At 54.6% G+C, this 21016-nt stretch overlaps 2 protein-coding genes across 3 annotated transcripts; one reads left to right on the forward strand and one right to left on the reverse strand.

The window, feature by feature from the left end:
* Window positions 1–3477: 3477 nt before the first annotated feature.
* Window positions 3478–10325, reverse strand: TRIM72 (tripartite motif containing 72). Its single transcript, XM_065892913.1, has 6 exons — window positions 9936–10325; window positions 7140–7235; window positions 6821–7051; window positions 5987–6009; window positions 4969–5087; window positions 3478–4055 (listed from the first exon to the last, which is right to left on the reverse strand). Exons 1-6 carry the CDS (start codon window positions 10323–10325, stop codon window positions 3478–3480), a joined length of 1437 nt encoding a protein of 478 aa, XP_065748985.1.
* Window positions 10326–18271: 7946 nt separating this feature from the next.
* Window positions 18272–19598, forward strand: LOC136135084 (apoptosis-associated speck-like protein containing a CARD). Of its 2 annotated transcripts, XM_065892918.1 has the most exons (3): window positions 18272–18594; window positions 18818–18874; window positions 19238–19598. In XM_065892918.1, exons 1-3 carry the CDS (start codon window positions 18321–18323, stop codon window positions 19492–19494), a joined length of 588 nt encoding a protein of 195 aa, XP_065748990.1. In that variant the 5' UTR covers window positions 18272–18320; the 3' UTR covers window positions 19495–19598. The 2 variants fall into 2 exon arrangements, with proteins under 2 accessions (XP_065748990.1, XP_065748991.1); XM_065892919.1 differs by lacking the exon at window positions 18818–18874 and having other exon boundaries at window positions 18321–18594.
* The last annotated feature ends 1418 nt before the right edge of the window (window positions 19599–21016 follow it).

A 21016-nucleotide genomic window follows, 5' to 3' on the forward strand; every position in this document is an offset into this window, starting at 1 on the left:
ACCATGCACCTGTGGTACATCCTTCAGGGTCAGACCATCATGTTCCCAGGGATGCTCGAACCCCGGGAAAGAGGCAACCGAACCTGGCAGCCTAGTGAGATGCTAGTGGTCGTGAGGCCTAGGGTTATGAGGATAAATGAAATATTGAATACAAAGTTATTGACACAAAACAAGCTCTCAATAAATGCTTCTGCCTGCAGTTTAGCATGACCGTTTGTTCTTGGACACACAGAAGTCAGGAGGCATAGCAAACCTCTCTGCAGCCAGTTGCAATGGGTTCCCAGAGTGTCCACAAAGGGGGAAATATTAATACTAAAAGAGGAGATTCTGATCCTTTGCTGGAGGGATCCACGTCTCTGTTCCCATTTCCCCTTCCTCCAGCCCCAGGGAGATTCTGACTGAAACAGGTGACCTCTATCCAACAAGGATCACACAGAGTTTCCCACACACTCGTCCCATCACGACTGCCTTTGGCTCAGGGACTCCATCTCTCACTCAGTCAGCCATGGGGAAGGTCACCGGGTCATTTCGCTCAATGCACACAGCCAAGCCAGGCTAACTTTACACACAAAGAACCTGTGAAGGCTGTGAAAAGGAAGTTTCCCACTGTAATTCCAACAAAAGAAAATTGCCCGCTGTAACTCCAACTCGTGGAGCAAGTGTCTGAGGGCAGCCGCTGAAGAGCCATGAGACCTATCCCCGCAGTCTGCTCCCTCAAGCAAGGCAGGGACACCCATGGCCCCTCACGGGGGCAGCTCTCTGGAGGAGTCCCCACAACAGTCAAGGACACATCCACCCAACCTTCCCTCTCTCCTTCACTAGGGGTCAGACGGGCATCACAATCTGACGGCCCCATTTTCTCTCTCACAGGCGCCTTCCCTCAGAAAAAAATCCTTGCACATTTAATCCTGTCTTGGCATCTGTGTCTCAGAGTACCCATTTCCTAGAAAAGGGCTGGAGGCTCTTGGGCCCAAGAGCCTCCAGCCCTCCCCAGGCACCCATGATGGGGATTCAGTGCAGTGGTTGCACATTGTAAAGAGGTGCTGGGATCAAGAGAAGCTAAGAAATGTGTTTCTGGAGAAACTTGTAGGATGAGTGGGGGAAGGAAAAGCCATTCCTAGTGGAGACTTGCATAATATGGGGTGTACAGGGACCCCAAGAGTTCAGTAGGGCCAGAGTGTAGGCGTATGTGTACACGAGGCACAAGATGAGGCTGGAGGGGGGATTCCCTGTCCAGAGGTTAGGACTCCACTTTCACTGCCGAGGGCTCGGGTTCAATCCCTGGTCAGGGAACTAAGATCGCACAAGCCGAGCGGCGCGCGCGGGCAGCCAAGCCGAAAACTGGGGGCTTCTTCCTGCAGGAAACTAGGAGTCCTTGAAAGTTTTGAGCAACTGAATCACATGACCACAGTTGTGTTTTTAAAAAGATTTGATGAGTCAAGACTGAAGGCTGGGCTGGCCATGAGAGGATACTGCCTAGCAACAGGTCATTCATCTCTTCACACAGATTCAATGAGGAAGGAGTCGGAATATAATCGCGTTTATTCATGCTGCTGGATTCGACAACCAAAGAATCCCTTTACTTTATGGTTTTACCTTCTAGCATGAAAGAGCTTCTCAAATGAATCCTCTCTTCTGTGTCCCAGAGCCAGGGCCCAAGAGGCCCTCCTCTGTGAGACGCAGCCAGGAGTGCACCCCCAGCCAGGTCTTGAGGCCTTTCTTACCCTGCCCACCTTCCTCTCCCCCCACCCCCAGAAAATCCCCACAGTTGCCAGGGGGCCCCAGGCCTTTTCACACAGCAGCAGCAGGCCCACTGGTGACAATGCATGGCTGCAGGCCTTCACCCTCCCTTAGGATGAGAGAGGCAGCAGCCACCTGTCCCACCTGCCTGAGTCCCCAAAAACCTTTCCCTCCAGGGAAGAGGGACTCCCACTTTTGGCTTCAGTGGTTACTCCAAAACCCAAGAAACAGGGCTTTGAGTTAAAAAAAAAAAAAAAAAAGTTGGCTTTTGAGGAGGCAACTGGGGGGTGGGGGATGTGATGAGGTGGGAGCTTCTATCCTCCACAAGCAGCAGGGCCCAGGGCAGGGCTAGCTTCAGGCTCTCTCTCTTCGTTGGCAACTTGGGGGATTTCCTCCATGTCCTAGACACTCAGTGCACATATTCCAGAGACAAAGGGCAAAAAATTGGGGGTCAGTTTATTCACCCAACATAGGCTCTGGCAGTTTTTATTTTTATTTTTTTTAATTTATTTATTTATTTGTTTGTTTTTTACTTTTGGCTGCTTTGGGTCTTCGTTGCTGCACGCGGCTTTCTCTAGTTGCAGCGAGCGGGGGCTACTCTACGTTGCGGTGCGTGGGCTTCTCATTGCGGTGGCTTCTCTTGTGGCAGAGCACAGGCTCTAGGCGCGCGGGCTCAGTAGTTCTGGCTCACAGGCTCTAGAGCACAGGCTCAGTAGTTGTGGCGCACAGGCTTAGTTGCTGCACGGCATGTGGGATCTTCCCGGACCAGGGCTCGAACCCGTGTCCCCTGCATTGGCAGGTGGATTCTTAACCACTGTTAAGGGCTTCCACAGGGAAGCCCTCTTGCAGTTTTTAAACAGCTGTTGCATGGAGGAATATGTTTTGGGTCTTCCATGCCTCATAGCTGATAGCTATGTGATAACTGACTCTCTATAACAGAGAGCTGACTGAACAGAAGGAGGGCTACCTAAGTCAGCAATGCTTCCGGTGTGATCCTGCTTGTGACCTGTAGCATCAGCACCCCCTGCAGACTTGTTAGAAAGGCACATTTTTGACCTGCCCTGGTGTACTGAACCAGAACTGTTAGGTGCTTGGAAAAGGTGATATTGATGCATGCTCCAGGTGGGGAATCACTAAGTGGAAGGACAGTGAGTGATTGCTACAGTGAGTCTGGACCCTGGCAGTGGAGGCCCCCAAGGGGGAGCGGAGTGTGAGCCTGCAGGGGCTCCTTACTCTACATCAGGGCTCCCCAACCCCCAGGGCCACAGACCAGTAGCCGCAGCTTCATCTGCGCTCCCCATCGCTGGCATTACCGCCTGAACCATCCCCCACACCCCCGCCCCCAACCCCCATCCGTGGAAAAATTGTCTTCCACGAAACCGGTCCCTGGTGCCAAAAAGGTTGCGGACCGCTGCTCTACAGAGTTCTCCAGCTCCTCCCCGCCATTCTCCCCAAGCGCCCTGACCCTTCCCCAATCTGTTTCTTCCCGGAACCCTTGGGCTTTCCTGGTTCCCCAAGTGGAGTTCCCCCACTGACCTGACTTCAGATCTCCCTTTCCCACCACCACCCCAACCCCTGGCTGGCAGTCCCCTGTTCATGTCAACCCCAAAGTTCTCAGAACGCTTGGAGTCCCCCGTCCCCAACCCCCTCCGCCCTGCCTTCAAGCCCGGCAACCCGACCCGTCTCTCCTTCCAGGCCGGCAGGGCCCCGCACCCCTCCCCAAACCCGGCGGGTGGCTCAGGCCTCGCCACCGCCGTCGGGCCCCACGAGCAGCAGCGGCTGAGTGTTCTTGCCCTTGTCGTGCCAGCACACGTCAAAGAAGGGGTACACAGGCCCGGGCAGGCGCTCACGGAAGGCGAAGAGCAGCTCGAGTGCGTCGGGGTCACTGGCGTCGTAGAAGGAGAGGACGCCATCGCAGAAGCTCAGGTAGATCCCGATGCGCGTCGGCCGCCTCTCGGGGGTGCGCAGGGCACGGGGCTCCTTAGCCTCCACGTGAGCCTCCAGGATCTTGCCTTCGCGCAGCCCGAGCAGCCAGAGCCCCTGCGAGGGCACCGCTTGCAGCCGGCCGCGGCGACTGGCCTGGGCCGAGATCACGCCCAGCGCCCAGCGCGGCTTGTCGCCCACCTCCACCTCCCAGTAGTGCTCGCCCTCGGAGAGCAGCTGGTGCGCCACGACCGCCACGGCCTTGTCGAACTGGCGCGGGTCCTCTCCGGCCGGCGGCGCCTTCTGCTCCGAGCACTCCACACGGCGGCCTGAGGCACACAGCACCAGGCTTGGGTGGGCCGTGCTCGGGTCAAAGGTCAGCTCCTGCAGCGCTGCCACCGGAGGGAAGAGGGTCAGGCCCTGCGGGTGTGGCTCCCGCGAGCCTTCTGCCCACCCACCTGTGGGCCAGCTTGGTCTCCTCTAATCCTCCCGGCATCTCTGGGAAGTGAGCCCCTCTCTGCTTACTGGTGGGGGCCAAAGACCACACCTCTCAGGGCTTCAGACAGTTCAGCTGTAAAACGAGGCCGTAATTGCCTCCTTCCAGGGTTGTGGGCAGGAGTAAGTTGATACAAGGCATGTCACTTGCCGTCTAAGGCCCCAGAGCAGGAGATGGTCAGGAAGCCCGGTCCTAGGCAAGTCCCTACCTCGCCCCACTGTGTGACCTCAGCCTTGATCCAGTCTCTGGGCCTTAGTCTTCTCTTGGATAAAATGGAGGTCCCTCCATTCCCACAAGTGAGGGCTGCACCAGCCTTGTGTACGTGTCCTGGAGCCTGTAACCTGCAGCACCCCAATGTGCTTTAGCTATTGGGGAGAGGAGGCTGAGCCCTTGGGCCTCCCCAGCCACAGGCCAGAGTCAGTGTCTGACCGCAGGATTCCATTGCTGCAGGTCCTCAGCCCCCAGTTAGCAGGGATCATCATCTCCACTGGCCAACAGGGGCAGGGACGGGCCAAGGATCACGCAGGGCTCAAACCCGGGCCCCAGCCTCCCCTGCTGCCGGCAGCAACATCCTTTCAGTAAGCAGTGTCCTCACCATGTCAGTCACCCACCTGAAAACCCCATGCCCTCTCAGATCCCTCTCTGAGCACAGGTTATGAAGGTGCAGGGAAACCCCAAGGGAAAGGGGCAGTGGGCCCTTCTTGGATGACCTCCCCAGCTGGGAATGGGAGGCCTCTCTGCATGTGGCCGGAGCCTCCCATCAACCACACAGTTACAAACGCAAACCCAGAGCGAGACCCTCCCAGTACCTGGCATCAGAGCTCGGAACATCTTCCTCCACACCTGGAATTTGAAGTCATCTGAGATGACGGGCAGCTGGATATCCAGACGGGCAGGTGGTGGTGACTCTGCCAGGATCTTCTGCAGCCTGGTGGGGGAGGGGGGGGAGGTGTGTGCAAAGGGACTTCCTGGAGGAGGCACGGGGTTGGGGGAGGGCAAGCGGGAGTACCCAGAAAAGAGGAGGATGCGTGCTGCGGTGGAGTTCCAGGGTCCCCCCCACACCAGCCCCACCACATCACATCCTGGCTTAAAACTCCTCTGTTGGTGTTTCAGTTGGGAAAGATGAAAAAGTTGTGGAGATGGATGGCGGTGATGGTTACACAACAACATGAATGTACTTAATGCCACTGAACTTAAAATGTACACTAAAAAAAGATGGTTAAAATGGGGAATTCCCTGGTGATCCAGTAGTTAGGATTCTGTGCTTTCACTGCCGATCCCTGGTCAGGAAACTAAGATCTCACAAGCCGCGCCAAAAACAAAAAAAAAAAGGTTAAAATGGTAAATTTTATGTTATGAATATTTTACTAGAATTTTTTTAAAGCCTTCTGTTAGGATAAGGTCCAGCTCCTCCGCCCTTCACAGTTGGGCCCCTCCTGCCTCACCAGCTTCATCTTCTCTCCCTCTTAGCGGTTTGCACCGCTGTTCCCCCTGCCTGCAATGCTCTTCCACCAACTCTTTAACCTAGCCAACTCCTGTTCACTCCTTCAGCATCCAACTCTACAATGCACACCTCCGGAAAACCTGCCCTGGCCACCCCCTCCCCTCCACAGCAGCACTGAGTGATTCCTGTGTGCTGTGTCCCTGTCTGTCTCCAGGACCAGTCTGGGAGGTCCCTGAGGAGAAGGACGGGTTGGGTTCTTTTCTACATCCACACAAAGTGCAGGGGAATCGCAGTGGACTGAATGCGAGTAGAGGGTGAGCCAGCCAGTGTCCCTGGCAGGAAAGGGCAAAGTGGGAAAGGGGGCAGGGCCAGGCTGATCTCACCTGCTGGTCACCAGGCAGTATTTCTGGAAAGAGAGAAAAAGAGAATGGAGCTGAGCAGGCAGTGGGGACACTGGGGACTTCTGAGGGTGGGATGGACCACAGAAATGCTAAGTGTGGGACCAGGAAGAGAAGACAAAAGAAACCCAGAATTCAAGGTCGCCCTTAGCCTTTTACCTCTGTGTGAATTAGAAAAAAGTACCCTCCTGGGACTTCCCTGATGTCCCAGTGGTTAAGAATCTGCCTGCCAATGCAGGGGACACGGGTTCAAGCCCTGGTCCGGGAAGATCCCACATGCCGCGGAGCAACTAGGCCCGTGTGCCACAACCACTAAGCCTGAGCTCTAGAGCCTGCGAGCCACAACTACTGAGCCCACATGCCTAGAGCAACAAGAGAAGCCACTGCAATGAGAAGGCCGCCCACCATAACGAGCAGTAGCCCCCGCTCGCCACAAGTAGAGAAAGCTGCATGCAGCAACGAAGACCCAATCCAGCCAAACATAAAATAAATACAAATAATTTTTTTAATTTAAAAAATGAATAAAGTACCCCCTTCCTCAAGAAACTAATTCCACCTGGTAAAAACATTGTCCTAATAAACATGCAGACCTACAATATCTATGATATGAATGGTGCCCACTTAGATATAGTGTCCTTGTGCAGTGCCCAACGTAAACAACCATAATGGCCATCTTGGGGTGCACCCCTCCTCAGTGTGTGACACTGGCTCTCCCCTGCCCCTCTCTGGACCTCAGGGGTCCCTGCCTGACAATGGAATGAGGTCTCTGAGACCTGAACCCTGGCTGAGGGGCAGAGAGGAAAGCCACCCAGCGCTCACCATGAGGAACTCAGTCTGTGGCTTGTCTGCCACCTCCTCCAGCACCTTCTCCATCTGCCGCAGCTGCTCCAGGTAAGAGTTCAGGCTCCCCAGCTCCCGCCGCAAGGCCACCCCTGCCTCACTCCGTACACGTTCAGCTTCGCGGTCCAAGGAGCCCTCCAGTGCAGCCAGGAACAGCCGCATCTTGCCCAGCTGCTCTCCCACGGCCCCCCGGAACTGACGCACTGTCTCCTGTGGGGACAGACAGACAGAAACGTTTAGCCGGGAACCCCCAGCCTAGACCCCCAGTCCCCGGGCTCTGCTGCGTGGAGCCCCTCACCTCCACCTCCACCAGCTGATGCTCCAGCACAGCTACGCTCTTCTCCTTCCGCATACATGCCTCCTGCAGCTGCAGCTTCTGCTGTGGGAGCTGCGTCTGGGGGGTGAGACATAAAGAAGTGATGCTGCTGCCCACCTCCCCCACTTAACCTGCTCCCTCTGGCTCAGCCTCAGCGCCAGCTTCTCTTCCAGCCAGGCTGGCATCTTACCATACACGCTCGCTGGTCTCAAGCCCTTGCCGGTACTGGTTCTGAGGTCTAGAATGCTTCACCCTCCTGTGGTCTGGCTAGGTAAGTCCTCCCTAGCCTTGCCTTCCTTCCCTGATTCCATCCCCTCAGCAGACAGCCCCCCAGCACAGGTCTCTGTGAGGATGATAATCACAAATGTGGTTTGGTCTCCTCCACTGGAGGGGCAGGGGCTTTGCACACAGCAGGTTTCAGTGGTGAGCAGAGGATGTGAAAAGAAGAAATGCAGCCTCCTCCTATTCCTGGCCTTCACCCTATCCTTAAAAGCAGAACCTTAGCAAAACGCCCTAATCAGCCTCCCCACACACCGGTGGGCTCTTGGGGTAGACATTTTAATAAAAATGTCTTCTGCATGAATGAACCAAACATATCTGTGGGTCAGCTCCTACCCTAGGTCTGTCAGTTTGTGATTCCTGAAATGCAGGTGTAGGGGAGTTCCTATACCTCCAGCCAAAGCCACTGTTTGCTGGGAAGTGCACGGCCCTGGAATCAGACCCATGGCCCTGGAATCAGCCATGCCTCCATGGCTTCCAACCTCAGTTTGGTCTTCTGCAGAATGGGAACAGTCATCCCCACCTCACCTCTGCTTGTGACAAATTGGCAGCCTCCTTCCCACCTCCCCCTAAAGGAAGCTGGGAGACCCTCTAAGCACTGTTTGCTGATGAATCCCCACTGGAATTGTACCATGGGCTCCCGTGGCCAGCCGCCAGGTCCGTCTCCTGCCCCAGACGTCCTGCAGGGCCACAGCCCTGCCTGCTGCAGGACAGGGTGGGCCTGGTGGCTCTCAGCCATCCGAGGTTCATGGGCAGAAGGGCTGAGCCATGGGGACCAAGCACAATGCCACCCTAGAAGCTGGGGGCTGCACAGAGACTTTCGGAACATCCCGCAGTGAGGAGGTGTGGGGAGCAGTGCTCCACGACGTGGCGTGTGGTGGATCTTACCGACAGGCTTGTCTCCTACTCCGAGGCGTGCAGGAGGAGGCAGCACGGCTTCAGGGGGGTGTGAGTGTCCCCCTCACCCGGCAGATCCCATTCAACCATACTTGGGTCTGGCACATGGTCTCTGGACCCAGCCCCTCTTCCTCCCCAAGGGCCCAGGTGTTCAGTCCCACCCCAGGCTTCCTGCCCCGCTTCTCCTTCAGGCTCCTTCCAGGGATCCCCATTTCAGACCTCCAGCCAGCCCCTCTCTGCGGCTTAGGGTTGGGCTGGTACAGGCCCTGGCAGACTGTATCCCACCCCATCTGCCCCCTGGAGGCTCCTGGGCTGCCTGCTGCCCTGTCCCATTTCACAGACTCTGTTCTCTCTTCACAGATAAAGATGGATAAGGATGGGAGTTCTGTGGTTATCAGCAGAGGTGAGCCTGGGTAGGGAGGGCTCCTGGGTGGAGGAGGCTCCTGCACTGGGTTAGGGACCACCAGCCAGCACCGAGCTGGACTGTGCTAGGCTGAAGCCGGAGGTTCGGTGAACTTGGGCCCCTGGGAGAGAATGGGGCCCTCGAATACCAGCCTCAGGGCGGGGTCTACCCCCTCTAGGAGTCTGGAGCCAAGGAGAAGTGCATTGCAACGCTGATGTTTGTGGGCAAAGATTACCCACCCCCCCACCCCCCCAAACAGCAGCGCGAGAAGACGCTAGCAGTTCCTGCACCGCGGAGACGGCGACGGAGCACCGCTCCACGCCTCCAGACCCCGCCTCCTCCCGCCCCTGCACCTGTCGTTTATTCTTCCAACGACCCTATAAATGCTTCATGACAGACCTCCTCGGGCCTGTGTATACCTAAACCCTCCCGTAGCTGCATGCGTGTGATTTGCCATACGTATGACAGCTGAGCCAGCGTGTGCCTGTGTCCCCATTTGCCAATGTCTGGGTGTCTTTGCTGGGCTTCCATGGAGATCGCCAACCTCGGGGCGCACAACTGTGTGTGGGCTCTGGAAGCGTTCGGAACTCCCAGCTCCAATCACAATAACAGCCTGGACTTGGGTCTCGGTGCCAACCTGGGCCTGTGCACAGAGGTGCGTCCCCAGGCGTGCCTTGGCCTCCCGGGTCCCCTTGGATTAGGCCACATCTGATGACGGTCAGGCCCGCACAAGCTCTGCTGCTCCAGGGGCGCAGGGGGGGCCACCGCCCAGCAGCTGTGTGCCCGCCCCGCCCAGCACCACGCCCCCCCCGGCCAGCCCCGCCCCTCTTACCCGGGCCTGTGCCCAGCAGCAGAGCCTGCGCGCCTGGGCCGCGGGCACCGACTCAGTCCTCGCTCAGCCTCCGGCTCCGCAGACTCCGCCCTATGGCTGAGTCCCCCGCATCTCCGGCGCGCTCCAGCTGGCGCGCCTATCTCGCCGAGGCCAGTCTCCGAGCGCCTCTTCAAGGCTCGGGTCTCCGCCAAGCTCCGCCTTGAGCTCATCAGCAACCCCATTCCTTAGCCGCCCCGCCCTGCCCGCGTACCTGGCAACTCCAGGCGCCCCGGGCCCTGAAGCTCAAGAGGCCCGATCGGCCCGGCCCCGACCCGTCCAACAACCCCATCCGCCCCCGCCCCCCACCGGAGGCCGCCCGGCCCCGCACCTTGAGGCGCGCATGGGCTTCGGCGGCGGGCAGCAGGCGGTGGCCGCGATGCGAACCGAGCGAGGCGCACACGCCGCACACGAGCACGCGGTCCTGCTCGCAGTAGATGCTCAGCGGGTCTAGGTGCTCTTCGCAGTGGCCCTGCGGCACCTGCGCCAGCCCCTCCACCAGGCGCGCCAGCTGCAGGTTGGTGCTGAGCGCCTGCGGCCGCGTGGGTGCCTGGCAGCTCGGGCAGAGCACCGTGCCGTCCGCGGCCGGCTCCCCTGCCACGCGGCCCAGGCAGGCGCGGCAGAAGCTGTGGCCGCACTCGGCTGTCACGGGCGCGTCGAACAGCTGCAGGCACAGCGGGCAGGACAGCTCCTGGTGCAGGAGGCCGGGTGCAGCCGACATTGCGGGCCTGGGTAAGGAGGTGTCGGTCAGGGAGGCTCAGCGGAGCCACAATCCCGGGCCAGCCCCAGCCCCAGGCCGGGTTGGCAGCCCCGCGCCGGGTTGGCAGCCCCGCAGGGAGGAGCCCCAGCCTATAGAAGCCTCTCATCTCAAACAGGAAGGGACTCTGGTTCCGGCCAAGGGAGGGAAGGGGACTCCCTCTCAGTCCCAAAGGCAGCCTCAACTGCGGTTCTCAGCCCCGGCCCCCCAAATAGCCCCTATCAGGGACCCGGTCTCAATCCCAGTTCCTAAACACGAGGCTGGGTTGCAAACACGGTCTTACCCACTGTCCTTCCCCCGACTTAGCCCCAGGCCTCAGCCCCAACCCCAGATTCTCCAGCGCCCCTCCCCCATCCCCTCTTCTCACCTCTCCAGGGCCCGCAGCCCTCCCCTCCTCCATATCCCCAGGCCGGCAGGACCCGCAGGACTCACAGGTCTGGTTGGAGATCTTGGACAGAAAGAGACTTGCAAGAGGCCCAGTCAAGGTCAGGCCTAACTGTAGGTGGGTCAGATCTGTGTCTGAAGACAGGTGAGAAGGAAGCACCGAGCTCAGACCGAGGACAACGGACACCACGGGTGATGGGCCCGCATTGAATAGCAGACAGACCCTCCCAGACAGCTCTGGCCCCAGGACTATATTTAGCTGCCCTGCCCATCCCCTTCCATCACTTCTGGAAACCGTTCTAAAAGTGAGGACTGAGCTGTCAGCGGACAAGCATCACATGTCAAGGCCACCTGTCCTGGCCCATCCCACTGTCCTCTCCCCTGCCGAGCCTGGAGCCAGAGCTCAGAGCCAGCAGAGACAGGGCCTCTCATACCACGGAAAAGACAGAAACATGATGGAAGGGAGTCTCCTCTTTCTCCCTCACCCCAGCCTCCGCACTCTCCAGCCTCCGCCGTTCCCTGCCTGTGGCCCCCTCCCCAGCTTGTCACCCACTTATTCCCCAGGGTTAAGGCTCTCCAAAGTCACACTGGCAGTATTATTTCCACATTCGGGAGAATAGAACCTCCCCCAACCCTGAAAGTTTTTATTCCTGCAGGGCTGAGGGGAGAGCCTTTTCCCTGTTGGTGTCTCCAGTGCTCAGCACAAGCTGTGGGGCAAAGTGGACCTCCCTAAGTGCTTCGAAGATGAGTGATAGAGGGACAGCTGAATAAATGAATGAACTAGATCCAGAGCCTGCAGCCGAGAGCCTCAAGGCTTATCCTTCGAATCTCAATTTAAAAACCAAAGTCCTAGGGGCTTCCCTGGTGGCGCAGTGGTTGAGAGTCCGCCTGCTGATGCAGGGGACACGGGTTCGTGCCCCGGTCCGGGAAGATCCCACATACCACAGAGCGGCTGGGCCCGTAAGCCATGGCCGCTGAGCCTGCGCGTCCGGAGTCTGTGCTCTGCAGCGGGAGAGGCCACAACAGTGAGAGGCCCAGGTACCAAAAAAAAAAAAAAAAAAAAAAACCAAAGTCCTCACACCCTAGTCATCACTCACCTCTCCCTCTGCTCACTCCCGCCTCGACCTTTGCATTTCTCTCCCCTCCGCCTGGAACACTCTTTCAAACCCCAGTTATTTCGTGGCTGCCTCCCCTTCCTCCCTCAGATCTTTACCCCATGTCACTTTTTCAGTGGGGCTTTTCCTACCTCCCTGATTTTAAATCTCACATCTCCCTTCCCCTTTTTATTTTTCTCCATAACATTTATCACGATCTGACACATGATATATTTTACTTGTTGGTTTCTTGTCTGTCTCCTCCTACCAGAATATAAATTTTGTTCACTGCTCATCTCCAACTTTGAACAAAGTCTGTGGCACACAGCAGGTGCTCAGTAAATACTTAGTGAATGAATAAACACAGAGACTCACTCTGTCCTCTTCTGGCCTCTCAGCCTTTTCCTGGATTTGTTCATTTCTCCCTCAACCACTCTCCATCTCTGTTAGTCTGAGCTTCGACAAGAGCCAGGTCAATTGTCCCATGAGAGTAGCCAGACACCCCGTAGGTGAGAATCAAGGAAGAATTATTTTCCCTGCTTATAAAGGAGAAGGAAGCAGCTGTCCCCCTTCCCTCCTTAAAAGTCTTCTTTTTTTTGGCCACGCCTTGCAACATGAGGAATCTTAGCTCCTGACCAGGAATCGAACCCATGGCCCCTGCAATGGAAGTGTGGAGTCTTAACCACTGGACCACCAGGGAAGCCCCCCTTAAAGATCTTCTTACTCCAACTTTTTGGCAAGTAAACAAATCTCCCCAGAAGTCAGATAGCTCCTAGCACACCTCTGCTTTTATGACTTGTCTCTGAGTTCTGGGGCTCATTCCTTCTTGAACCGTTGAAGTTCTTGCATGTTTCATGCTGGCCCGCTGAGGGAGCTGCTCCAGGCTCCCTGGCACCTGGGGGTCTTAACCTAGGAACTTTGTTCAGGCTGTAATGATTTGGGCCTCTCGGGAAGAGATAAGTGAGGTTTTATCATTCTTTAGGATTAGAGCAATTAATCCTGGTTATATGAAGGATTCTGGTTATATGAAGAGTCTCAGGAAGATAGGGCTTTTTACCAGAACCCTGAGAAATCCAGAGAAGTTCCACTTCCCCAAACAGGAGGCAGGTGGAGATGAGAACACATCTGGAGCTGGTCTCTGAAACCACTAGCCACTTCATTTCAGTTCAAAAAGTCAACATCCTGAATATAGATCTCACCTGGAGTTTCCACCCCTACCAGTCTAGGGCTGAAGGTTTTGGTCACTAGGAGTGGGTGCCCAGGAAAGGGAGGTGACACTCAACTCAATCCTTTTCTGTAGATGGGCCAGATCTGACCTCTGACCCATGAAAGGGACATAGATCATCTACAGCAGGGTGGGGGACAAGAAGGGGCCCAAAACCATGTCCAGGGGAGGAGGAGGTGAGGACTAGTATTGCTGAGGCCCAGAACTCAGAGGGGGCAGATTTCAGCTTGTCCTAAGGGAGAGCTTCCCAACGGCTGGAGTGATAAGTGCCATGGGAGGTGAGAACTCCTTGTATTAGATAAATGCAAAGAGAAGCCGGAAATCCCCCGATCGGGGCCCCTGCAGATGCAGGATCTGAATGCTGGTGTCACAAACTCATGCTGGGTGTCCCCAGAAAGATCACCTACCCTTTTGGGCTGCAGCATCTTCAGCTACAATATAAGGATAAGTAGGCTAATCATACCGTCCCTGTAGGGTTGTTATGAGGATGAAACTAGATAATATACTAAATAAACAGCAAGGACCGCATGCTGGCACCCAAGGACTTCGGAAGCAGTGACTGCCACCACGAGGCTCAGATCTTGACTGCTCTATCCTCATCGTGTGACCTTGATCAACCTGATTTTCTCATCTGGAAAATGGGGATCATGTCAGGATTATTATCGAGACTATTGGATCGTTAGGAAGATTCAACAAGCTAATTCATAGAAAGCTTTTAGAACAATGCCAGGCCCGTAGAAAATGTTCAATAAATGTTGAGATTGATATTATTACAATTATTACTACTAATTGTTCCAACGAACCTTCCCTACAGCCCCATAAGGTCAATAACATCATCCCCACTTCACAGATTCGGAAACTGAAGAATGTTAAGAAACTTTAACAATGACCAAAGCACCTACTCTGTGCCAGGCCTGTTCCAAGCACTTCACAATTCTCAATCCATTTATAGCCTCATAACCTCATTTATAACCTCATAACAACCCCACCATTTTCCCTATCTTAACAGGAAGTCATGAGGCATAAAGAGATTAAATGACTTGCCCAATGTCCTGGCAGTCTATGGTCTTCTGACCCCAGGAGGTGCAATCTGGCTCCAGCAATCAGTTACTCTCGTTGGGGGGGGTAGAGGTGTCGGATCACACCCAGGAAGCATCTTACCACCACCAACTGGTCTGGCCTAGTCCAGGGGGCAAGAAGGTGGGCCCGAGGGGAGACCCGGAGGTTTTTTCCTGCCAGGAGTCAAAGCTCAGAACTCGGAGTACTTCCCCCAGAAAAGGGGGGCCCAGGGAGAAGGGATTACCACAGCTTCCCAGAGAGTTGCCCAGGGCTCCTATTCCCCACCTCTGCAGGGGGAAACCTCCCTGCAGTCTCCAAGAACGAGCTGGCTCTGAGTCTACCTCCCTAGGGTACCCGAGAGAAGCCACTGTCCTTCTCAGAGCATTCATTTCCTATGCGCTGGCGAGTGCAGACCCCGGAAGAGGGCTGTGACCACCCTGAGTCACACAGCTAAGAGGTAGAGGGTCAGGGAATCAAACCTGAGTGGGTCTGATACCCCTCATCTCCTGTTTTTCCCACTATTCCACAGTCTTCTGAATGTGCTTTGTAAGTTTCTTGAGCATTCTGCAAAGAGGAGGAAGTTAACATTATCATTCCTAGTATTGCAACATCTGCCCTCCTAAGGGAGTATTCGGACAGTCTGGAGGAGGCATACATTTCCATGTACATTATCTCTCCAAGCAATTTGTCAATTTCTGAAGCCAGAGAGTGGGACTTTGAGGACGGAGGTTGGAATTTGGGCCCAGGAGTCAGGTGGCTCCATCTGTATTTCCTCATGTACTACCAGTGCAGTCTTCCAGAGGAATTTTTGAAAACTTCAGTTTCCTCCTCTGTGAGGTAGGATAGACACACTTACCTCATGGGGTTGTTGGGAGAATTAAGTGAGATTATGCATGTTAAGTGCTTAACACAGTGCCTGGAACAGTAAATTTGAAAAAGGGAAGCTGTCGTTACTATTATTAGTCTCCCACATCACTTATCATGAGGTTGGGCATCTAGTAGGTTCTTAGGACATCTTTTTTCTAATTTGTAAATTTTTATTTTTTATTGAAGTGTAGTTGATTTACAATGTTTCAGGTGTACAGCAAGGCGATTCAGTTATACGTGTGTGTGTGTGTATATATTCTTTTTCCAATTCTTTTCCATTATAGGTATTACAAGATATTGAATATAGTTCCCTGTGCTATACAGTAGGTCCTTGTTGTTTATCTATTTTATATATAGTTAGTACATCTTTTTAGAATCAAACAGATTCTCCTTCTGAGTTGAGAGTCTACAGTGGGTTCAATAGAGCATGTCCACCTGACAAGGTGTCACTTGTGCTCTCTGACCTCCAGCCTGAAATCACTGCAGGAGTGAGGCTTCCACTGCAAGTAGAGGATGCTCCTGCACTTCCAGCCCCTTGTCCCTTGGCTCCCTGTGACATCACACCAAAGTGCTAGCGTGTGCTCTGAGGCATGTCAGGCGAAAAATCACAGCCGGATCTTCTGTGTCTCAGTATGAATGTGTGTGAGCAGGAATGAGACTGAGTCAGGTGCCAGGGGCCAAGCTGGGCCCAAGACGAAGGGCCCTGGGTGGTGATAAGCAGGAACAAGGGAAGGGGCCCTGTGGAAGCCAGGTGTGAGGAGGAGACCTCCTAGTCATGACACACACTCCCCAGTGTGCAATTTCCTGCAGCCCCAAAAGTTCCATTGAGATGTGTTACGTTGGTTTTACGTAAAGCCAAGGCCACCCCATCCAAACAAGAATTCAAGAGATGCAGTCAAATGGCCATATGTACGGCCAAGGGGATCCCTGCTCTTTTGGGGAGGTGCGGTTTGAATCAGGCAATCGCTTTTTAAATTCCATGGATCAAACACCCACAGCTTCTAAGATTCCAACAAATGTGAAAAGAGCAGGTTTCTATGATTCTAGATTCTAGGATTCTTTTGTCATTTCATGAAAGCTTATCAAGGCTGGATCTGTGCCAAGCCCTGTGCTGGGTGCTGTGGACCCGAAAGGGTCCTCAGTCTGGTGAGGAAAGCAGAGTGACCAGACACATTGTGTGGTAAACACTGTGAGAAAGGCATCATAGGGGCATCCAGCCGACACGGCCAAGGAATAATTCATTTTGCACAGAGGACAGTAAAGCCAACTGGGAAGAGTAGACAGCGGCCAGACTCAGAAGCTAACCAGACAACCTGCATGATCCCTCAGCTATATGACCCTGGGCAAGTCCTTCAACCTCTCTGAGCCTCAATCTTCTCACTTGTACAACAGGGCTACTATTCCCTATCCCAAAGGGACTGTTGTAAGGGTTAGAAATAAGGCATGTGAAGGATCACAGCCTACACATAGGGGCTCAGTTTTTCTATTTCTTAGAAAAAGTGACTCCTGATGCATGTTGGAGGACAGGCAGGAACTCATCAAGCAGACCAGGAGGGAAGAGAGGCCAAGTAGAGAGCAGGTGCTGCACGTGCCGAGGTCCAGAGGCCCACAGGGTAGAAGGTGCTGCCGAGGAAGCTGGCAAGGGACTTAAAAGGCCAAGCCAAGGAGCTTAGACTTGATTCTGGGGGCACTGAGGGGTCACAGGAGGTTTTCAAGCAGGGGAGGGACAGCATCAATGTGTGGGCTAGGAAGATGTAGCCTTCTGGCCACAGTGCACAAAATGACATGGAGAATCTGCAAGGACGAAGACCAGTGAAGAGGCACAATAATAAACAGCCATGAGCCAGGGAATAGTAGCCGCTGGGCCACAAGTGCCACCCATGGTAAGGATGTTGGCACATAGTACTACCCAGCCTGTGTGGGGCAACACGCACATGGATGGGGAGCAGGGCCCTGCTACTCTGCTGGAAGCTTTTGGAACACATGTTGCAGGTAACACAGCCTCAGTCATTCCTTCGTTCAGCAAACCTTCACTGAGTACCTACTATGTCCCAGGCACTCTTGATGCTGGAGATTCAGCAATGAACCAGACAAGGTCCCTGCCCTCATAGAGCTCATGTTTTAGTGGGGAGGTGGGTGCCTAAACATACTCACAGTTACAATTTAGTCACAATTGCTGTAAGAGCTACAAATCAGTAGCAAGTGTTTTGAACTGGAGGGATTCTAAACCTGGTCTCCCAGAGGAAGTAGCATTTAACTTAAGACCTAAAGTCTTGAGAGTCTGTCAGGCAAAGAGTGAGGGAAGAGAGCTCCAGGCTGAGGGAACAGCATGTGCAAAGGCTTGGAGAAGCAAAGGAGCCTGGCATTTGAAGAACTGAGAGAGGCCAGTGTGGTTGGAACTCAGAGATGGAGTGTGGTCAGGGTGTGGTGCAAGACAAGGCTGGCGAGGTGCACAGGGGCAGACCAGCAGGGCCTTCCCAGCCATGTTAAGGGCAAATTAAGGATTCTGGGCACAGCTTAGCCTCCAACGCCAACCCACGCCATCCCACTCCAACCTACACCAACCCAAACCACCTTTCATCTGCTCTTCTGGGTCAAGCCCCCTGACCCCAGAATAGCTCTCTTCCCATGACCTTCCCTCCAGTCAAGAATTTTCTCAACCATTCCAAGTGTCTCTTGTCATCACTTCCCAAGAAATTCAGTCCCTGGGGGACCAAATCCTGGCTCTCCCAGGAAGCATTTGGCAAGGTTTCAGGCACCATCAGGTAGCCCATGTTATGCTGGAATATTTACTAAGTGAATGAGTGTTATTATCCCCATTTCATGGATAAGGAAACTGAGGCTTGGAGAGAGAATGCACACACAGTAATCTCTACCCGTGGAATTTGGGGAGCTATGTGGCTGTTAGGATTCTATGATTCTGACCCTATGCCAGGGAGAGAGGATGCTAAGGTTTAAGGAAACATGGAGATTTCAGGGTTCCAAAATTCCACGAATCTAAGCCTTAGCGCTCCGATAAACCAGGTTCCTGATCTGTGCTACCTAGTCCAAGCCTGGAGAGGCAGGCACCACCCACGAGCCCTTTTCCACCGGGTCTCCTGGGTCCCACCTCTTAGACCAGCCAAAGGATGCAATCTGGGCGCCCCCCGGTGGCCAGGAGAGAAAGGGAAGAAACGCGGTAGTCAGGAGCCTAACACCCAAGGGCAAAGCTCTGAGGCAGGGACAGGAGTGAAGGCGGGGAGTTCCAGGCCCCGCCCCAGAGCAGCTTCCTGCTTGGCAGACTGCCTGAGCGAGCTGAAGCGGCGGCTGCGGCAGGGGACCCCAGGAGCCATGGGGTGCATGCGTGATGCCATCCTGGATGCGCTAGAAAACCTGACCGCTGACGAGTTCAAGAAGTTCAAGATGAAGCTGCTTTCAGTGCCGCTGCGCGAAGGCTACGGACGCATCCCACGGGGGACGCTGCTGCCCATGGATGCTGTGGACCTCACCGACAAGCTCGTCAGCTACTATCTGGAGGCGTACAGTGCCGAGCTCACGGTACTCGTGCTGTGCAACATCGGCATGCAGGAGGTGGCGGAGCAGCTACAGGAGACCTTGCGCAAGGGTGAGTGCGCCCCCTGGACACAGGTCCAGACCAGTATCCCCTCTACACCCTCCTCCCAACCCAAAAGTTCGCCTCTCGGAGCTTCCGCTTCCCGTTTCTCCTACCCTTTAATAAAATCCTCCTGCTGGGGAGGCTTCCCGCGCTTGGTACTGACCTTGGCTTCCGGACCAAGAGACCCCCGAACCCAGAAACACTTGGGAGACACCACAACATTTTCTTACAGGCCCCGGAACCACGCCAGCCGGGATCAAGGCCCCTCCCCAGACAGCAGCCAAGCCAGGTAAAGCCTTCAACGCCCAACCTCACCTACCAGGGCACCTCACCAGCCCCGCCCCACCGTACCCCTGGCACAGCCTATCTCTTGTCCCAAGGCCAGGAGCACCTGAAGAGCACAAAGCTAGGCCAACCCTTCCCACCCACCTACTCACACACCTCCAGGGCCCGAGCCTGGTTGGGAGGAAAAAGGGAGACAAAGTTAAACTCATCCCACTATAGGTAGAGTCCTGGTGGCATGCCCACCTTGAACCCCACCACTTAGGGTTGCATTCAGGGCAATTTCTAAAGAAAGCCTAGTGTTCAAGAGGGACAGGCTCCAGCACCCACCCTGGTCCCAGCTCATCCCCTCCCCTCCCTCCCGCCCCAGCACTGCACTTTGTGGAGCAGCATCGGGCGGCCCTCATTGCGCGGGTCACAGACGTGGATGGGGTGCTGGACGCCCTGTACGGGAAGGTCCTGACAGAGGACCAGTACCAGGCAGTGCGGGCGGAGCGCACCAATCCTAACAAGATGAGGAAGCTCTTCAGCTTTGCTCCAGCCTGGAACCTGACCTGCAAGGATCTGCTCCTCCAGGCCCTGAGGGACACCCAGCCCTACCTGGTGGTCGACCTGGAGCAGAGCTGAGGCATCTTCCCCAGCAGCGGTCCCACAGACAACCCCTGGCAGTTCCAGCCATCTTACCTGGAGTCTCTGATTTTTTTAATATACATATGAAAATCCAGCTTGTACTTGGTGTGTCTTCCTACTTCCAGCCTGGAAGCTCATGCGGAGCTGAGCTACATATCCAAGTGCCGCAGTGGCTCAGATGAAGCTCTAGCCTCCGCCTGTTCCTGGGGCAGCAGACTCCCCAAACACTTCATCCTTCCTGCCTCAGTCACCAAGGAATGGTCCCTCACTCACCATTTGGTGGCTCCCTTAATGCCACCCCACAGGGTCTGCCCTTGAGACCTGTGAACACAAGTTAGTCTTGTGGCCAAGGTCTAAAAATTAAAATAGAAATATGTACAAAGGGCCTGGAACTGTGGGGGGCCAGACTTGACATGCATTTAGAAACAGACTCGTCTGCCAAGCTTCTCTTTCGCTTTTTCATAGGAAAAAAAATTGCAAAATGAGAGCAATTTTCAGGGGAAGTGACAAGAGTACTGTCTAAGCAGGGAAGAGCACAAGCCACCGAGTGTCCCTAGGGCTCCTTCTGGCACGACACCAGCAGGCGTCACTCCCTCTGCTCCCTCCCACCCGCTCCAAGAGGTTACAGGTTACACCCTGCCCAGAAAACATGCCAACCACAAAAGCAACTTCAGGAAATGAGTTCTACTAGCTGTTCCCTCTCTTGATGAAATTGTGCCCACAAAAGAAAACAGGAGTATTTATTTCCACAAAACAGCACTTAGGGAGCCTTTCCAGAGGCTGTTAGGGAACCAGTTCTAGGACCACATCCTGAGTACATTTTGCACCCAAATTCTTTCTGGCCTGCAGGGGGTGGATGCAAAGCAACAGGCAGGCCCCAAGGAGGCCAGATATCCTATCCTTAGGAGTCAGATCATCAGACTCGGCGATCCAGATACGAGGGTACCAAGTGTGCCGTTCACAATGATAGACCAGCACAGAATGGAAAAGCTTTATGAAGGCTTCACTTGGAACACCCTCCCTAGACAAAAGAATTGACAGATGCAGTGTTTATCCACCTCCCCCCACCCCACACAGTCTAACACTTCCCTGTTCTGATGACCAGATCACCAGAGCAACAGGAGAAAACAAGTTGTTCACTGCAGGAGGAAGCTACCAAAAAGCTAAGCTAATGACCACTGTCAAGGCTACAGTGACATGGGACTGCTCCTAATGCCATTTAGGACTCCAGGAGGAAAACTGAGCCTCCCCAAAAGTGGGAATCAGCCCAAATACTCAGGATCCCGTGGGCTCATCTTCTTTGGCCAAATACCCCATAAAATAAGTGATGCTCCCCATTCTACCCTCAGCCCTTTTCTACCAAGTCTTCTTAAATCTTATAAACCAAGCCTCATCCAATCCCCGAGATGTGTTTGCTCACTTATGTTCTGAAGGACCTTGCCATTTCCCAAACTGAAGTTGTCTTCCTTTTACTATCCCTGTATCTCGACATATGGCAACAGCAGCAGCCTAACCAGAA

This window comes from Phocoena phocoena, chromosome 15 (assembly GCF_963924675.1).
Source record: "Phocoena phocoena chromosome 15, mPhoPho1.1, whole genome shotgun sequence".
Classification (NCBI taxonomy): domain Eukaryota; kingdom Metazoa; phylum Chordata; class Mammalia; order Artiodactyla; family Phocoenidae; genus Phocoena; species Phocoena phocoena.

Excerpts from the sequence above, each read along its gene's own strand:
- TRIM72 (XM_065892913.1), bottom strand. The coding sequence starts at position 10,325 with ATGTCGGCTGCACCCGGCCTCCTGCACCAGGAGCTGTCCTGCCCGCTG. Across the intron at positions 5,088-5,986 it reads TACTGCCTGGTGACCAGCAG|GCTGCAGAAGATCCTGGCAG; the intron begins GTGAGATCAGCC and ends CTCCCCCACCAG. Across the intron at positions 4,056-4,968 it reads GTTCCGAGCTCTGATGCCAG|CGCTGCAGGAGCTGACCTTT; the intron begins GTACTGGGAGGG and ends CTCCGGTGGCAG.
- LOC136135084 (XM_065892918.1), top strand. The coding sequence starts at position 18,321 with ATGGGGTGCATGCGTGATGCCATCCTGGATGCGCTAGAAAACCTGACC. Across the intron at positions 18,595-18,817 it reads ACAGGAGACCTTGCGCAAGG|GCCCCGGAACCACGCCAGCC; the intron begins GTGAGTGCGCCC and ends ATTTTCTTACAG. Across the intron at positions 18,875-19,237 it reads CCAGACAGCAGCCAAGCCAG|CACTGCACTTTGTGGAGCAG; the intron begins GTAAAGCCTTCA and ends CTCCCGCCCCAG.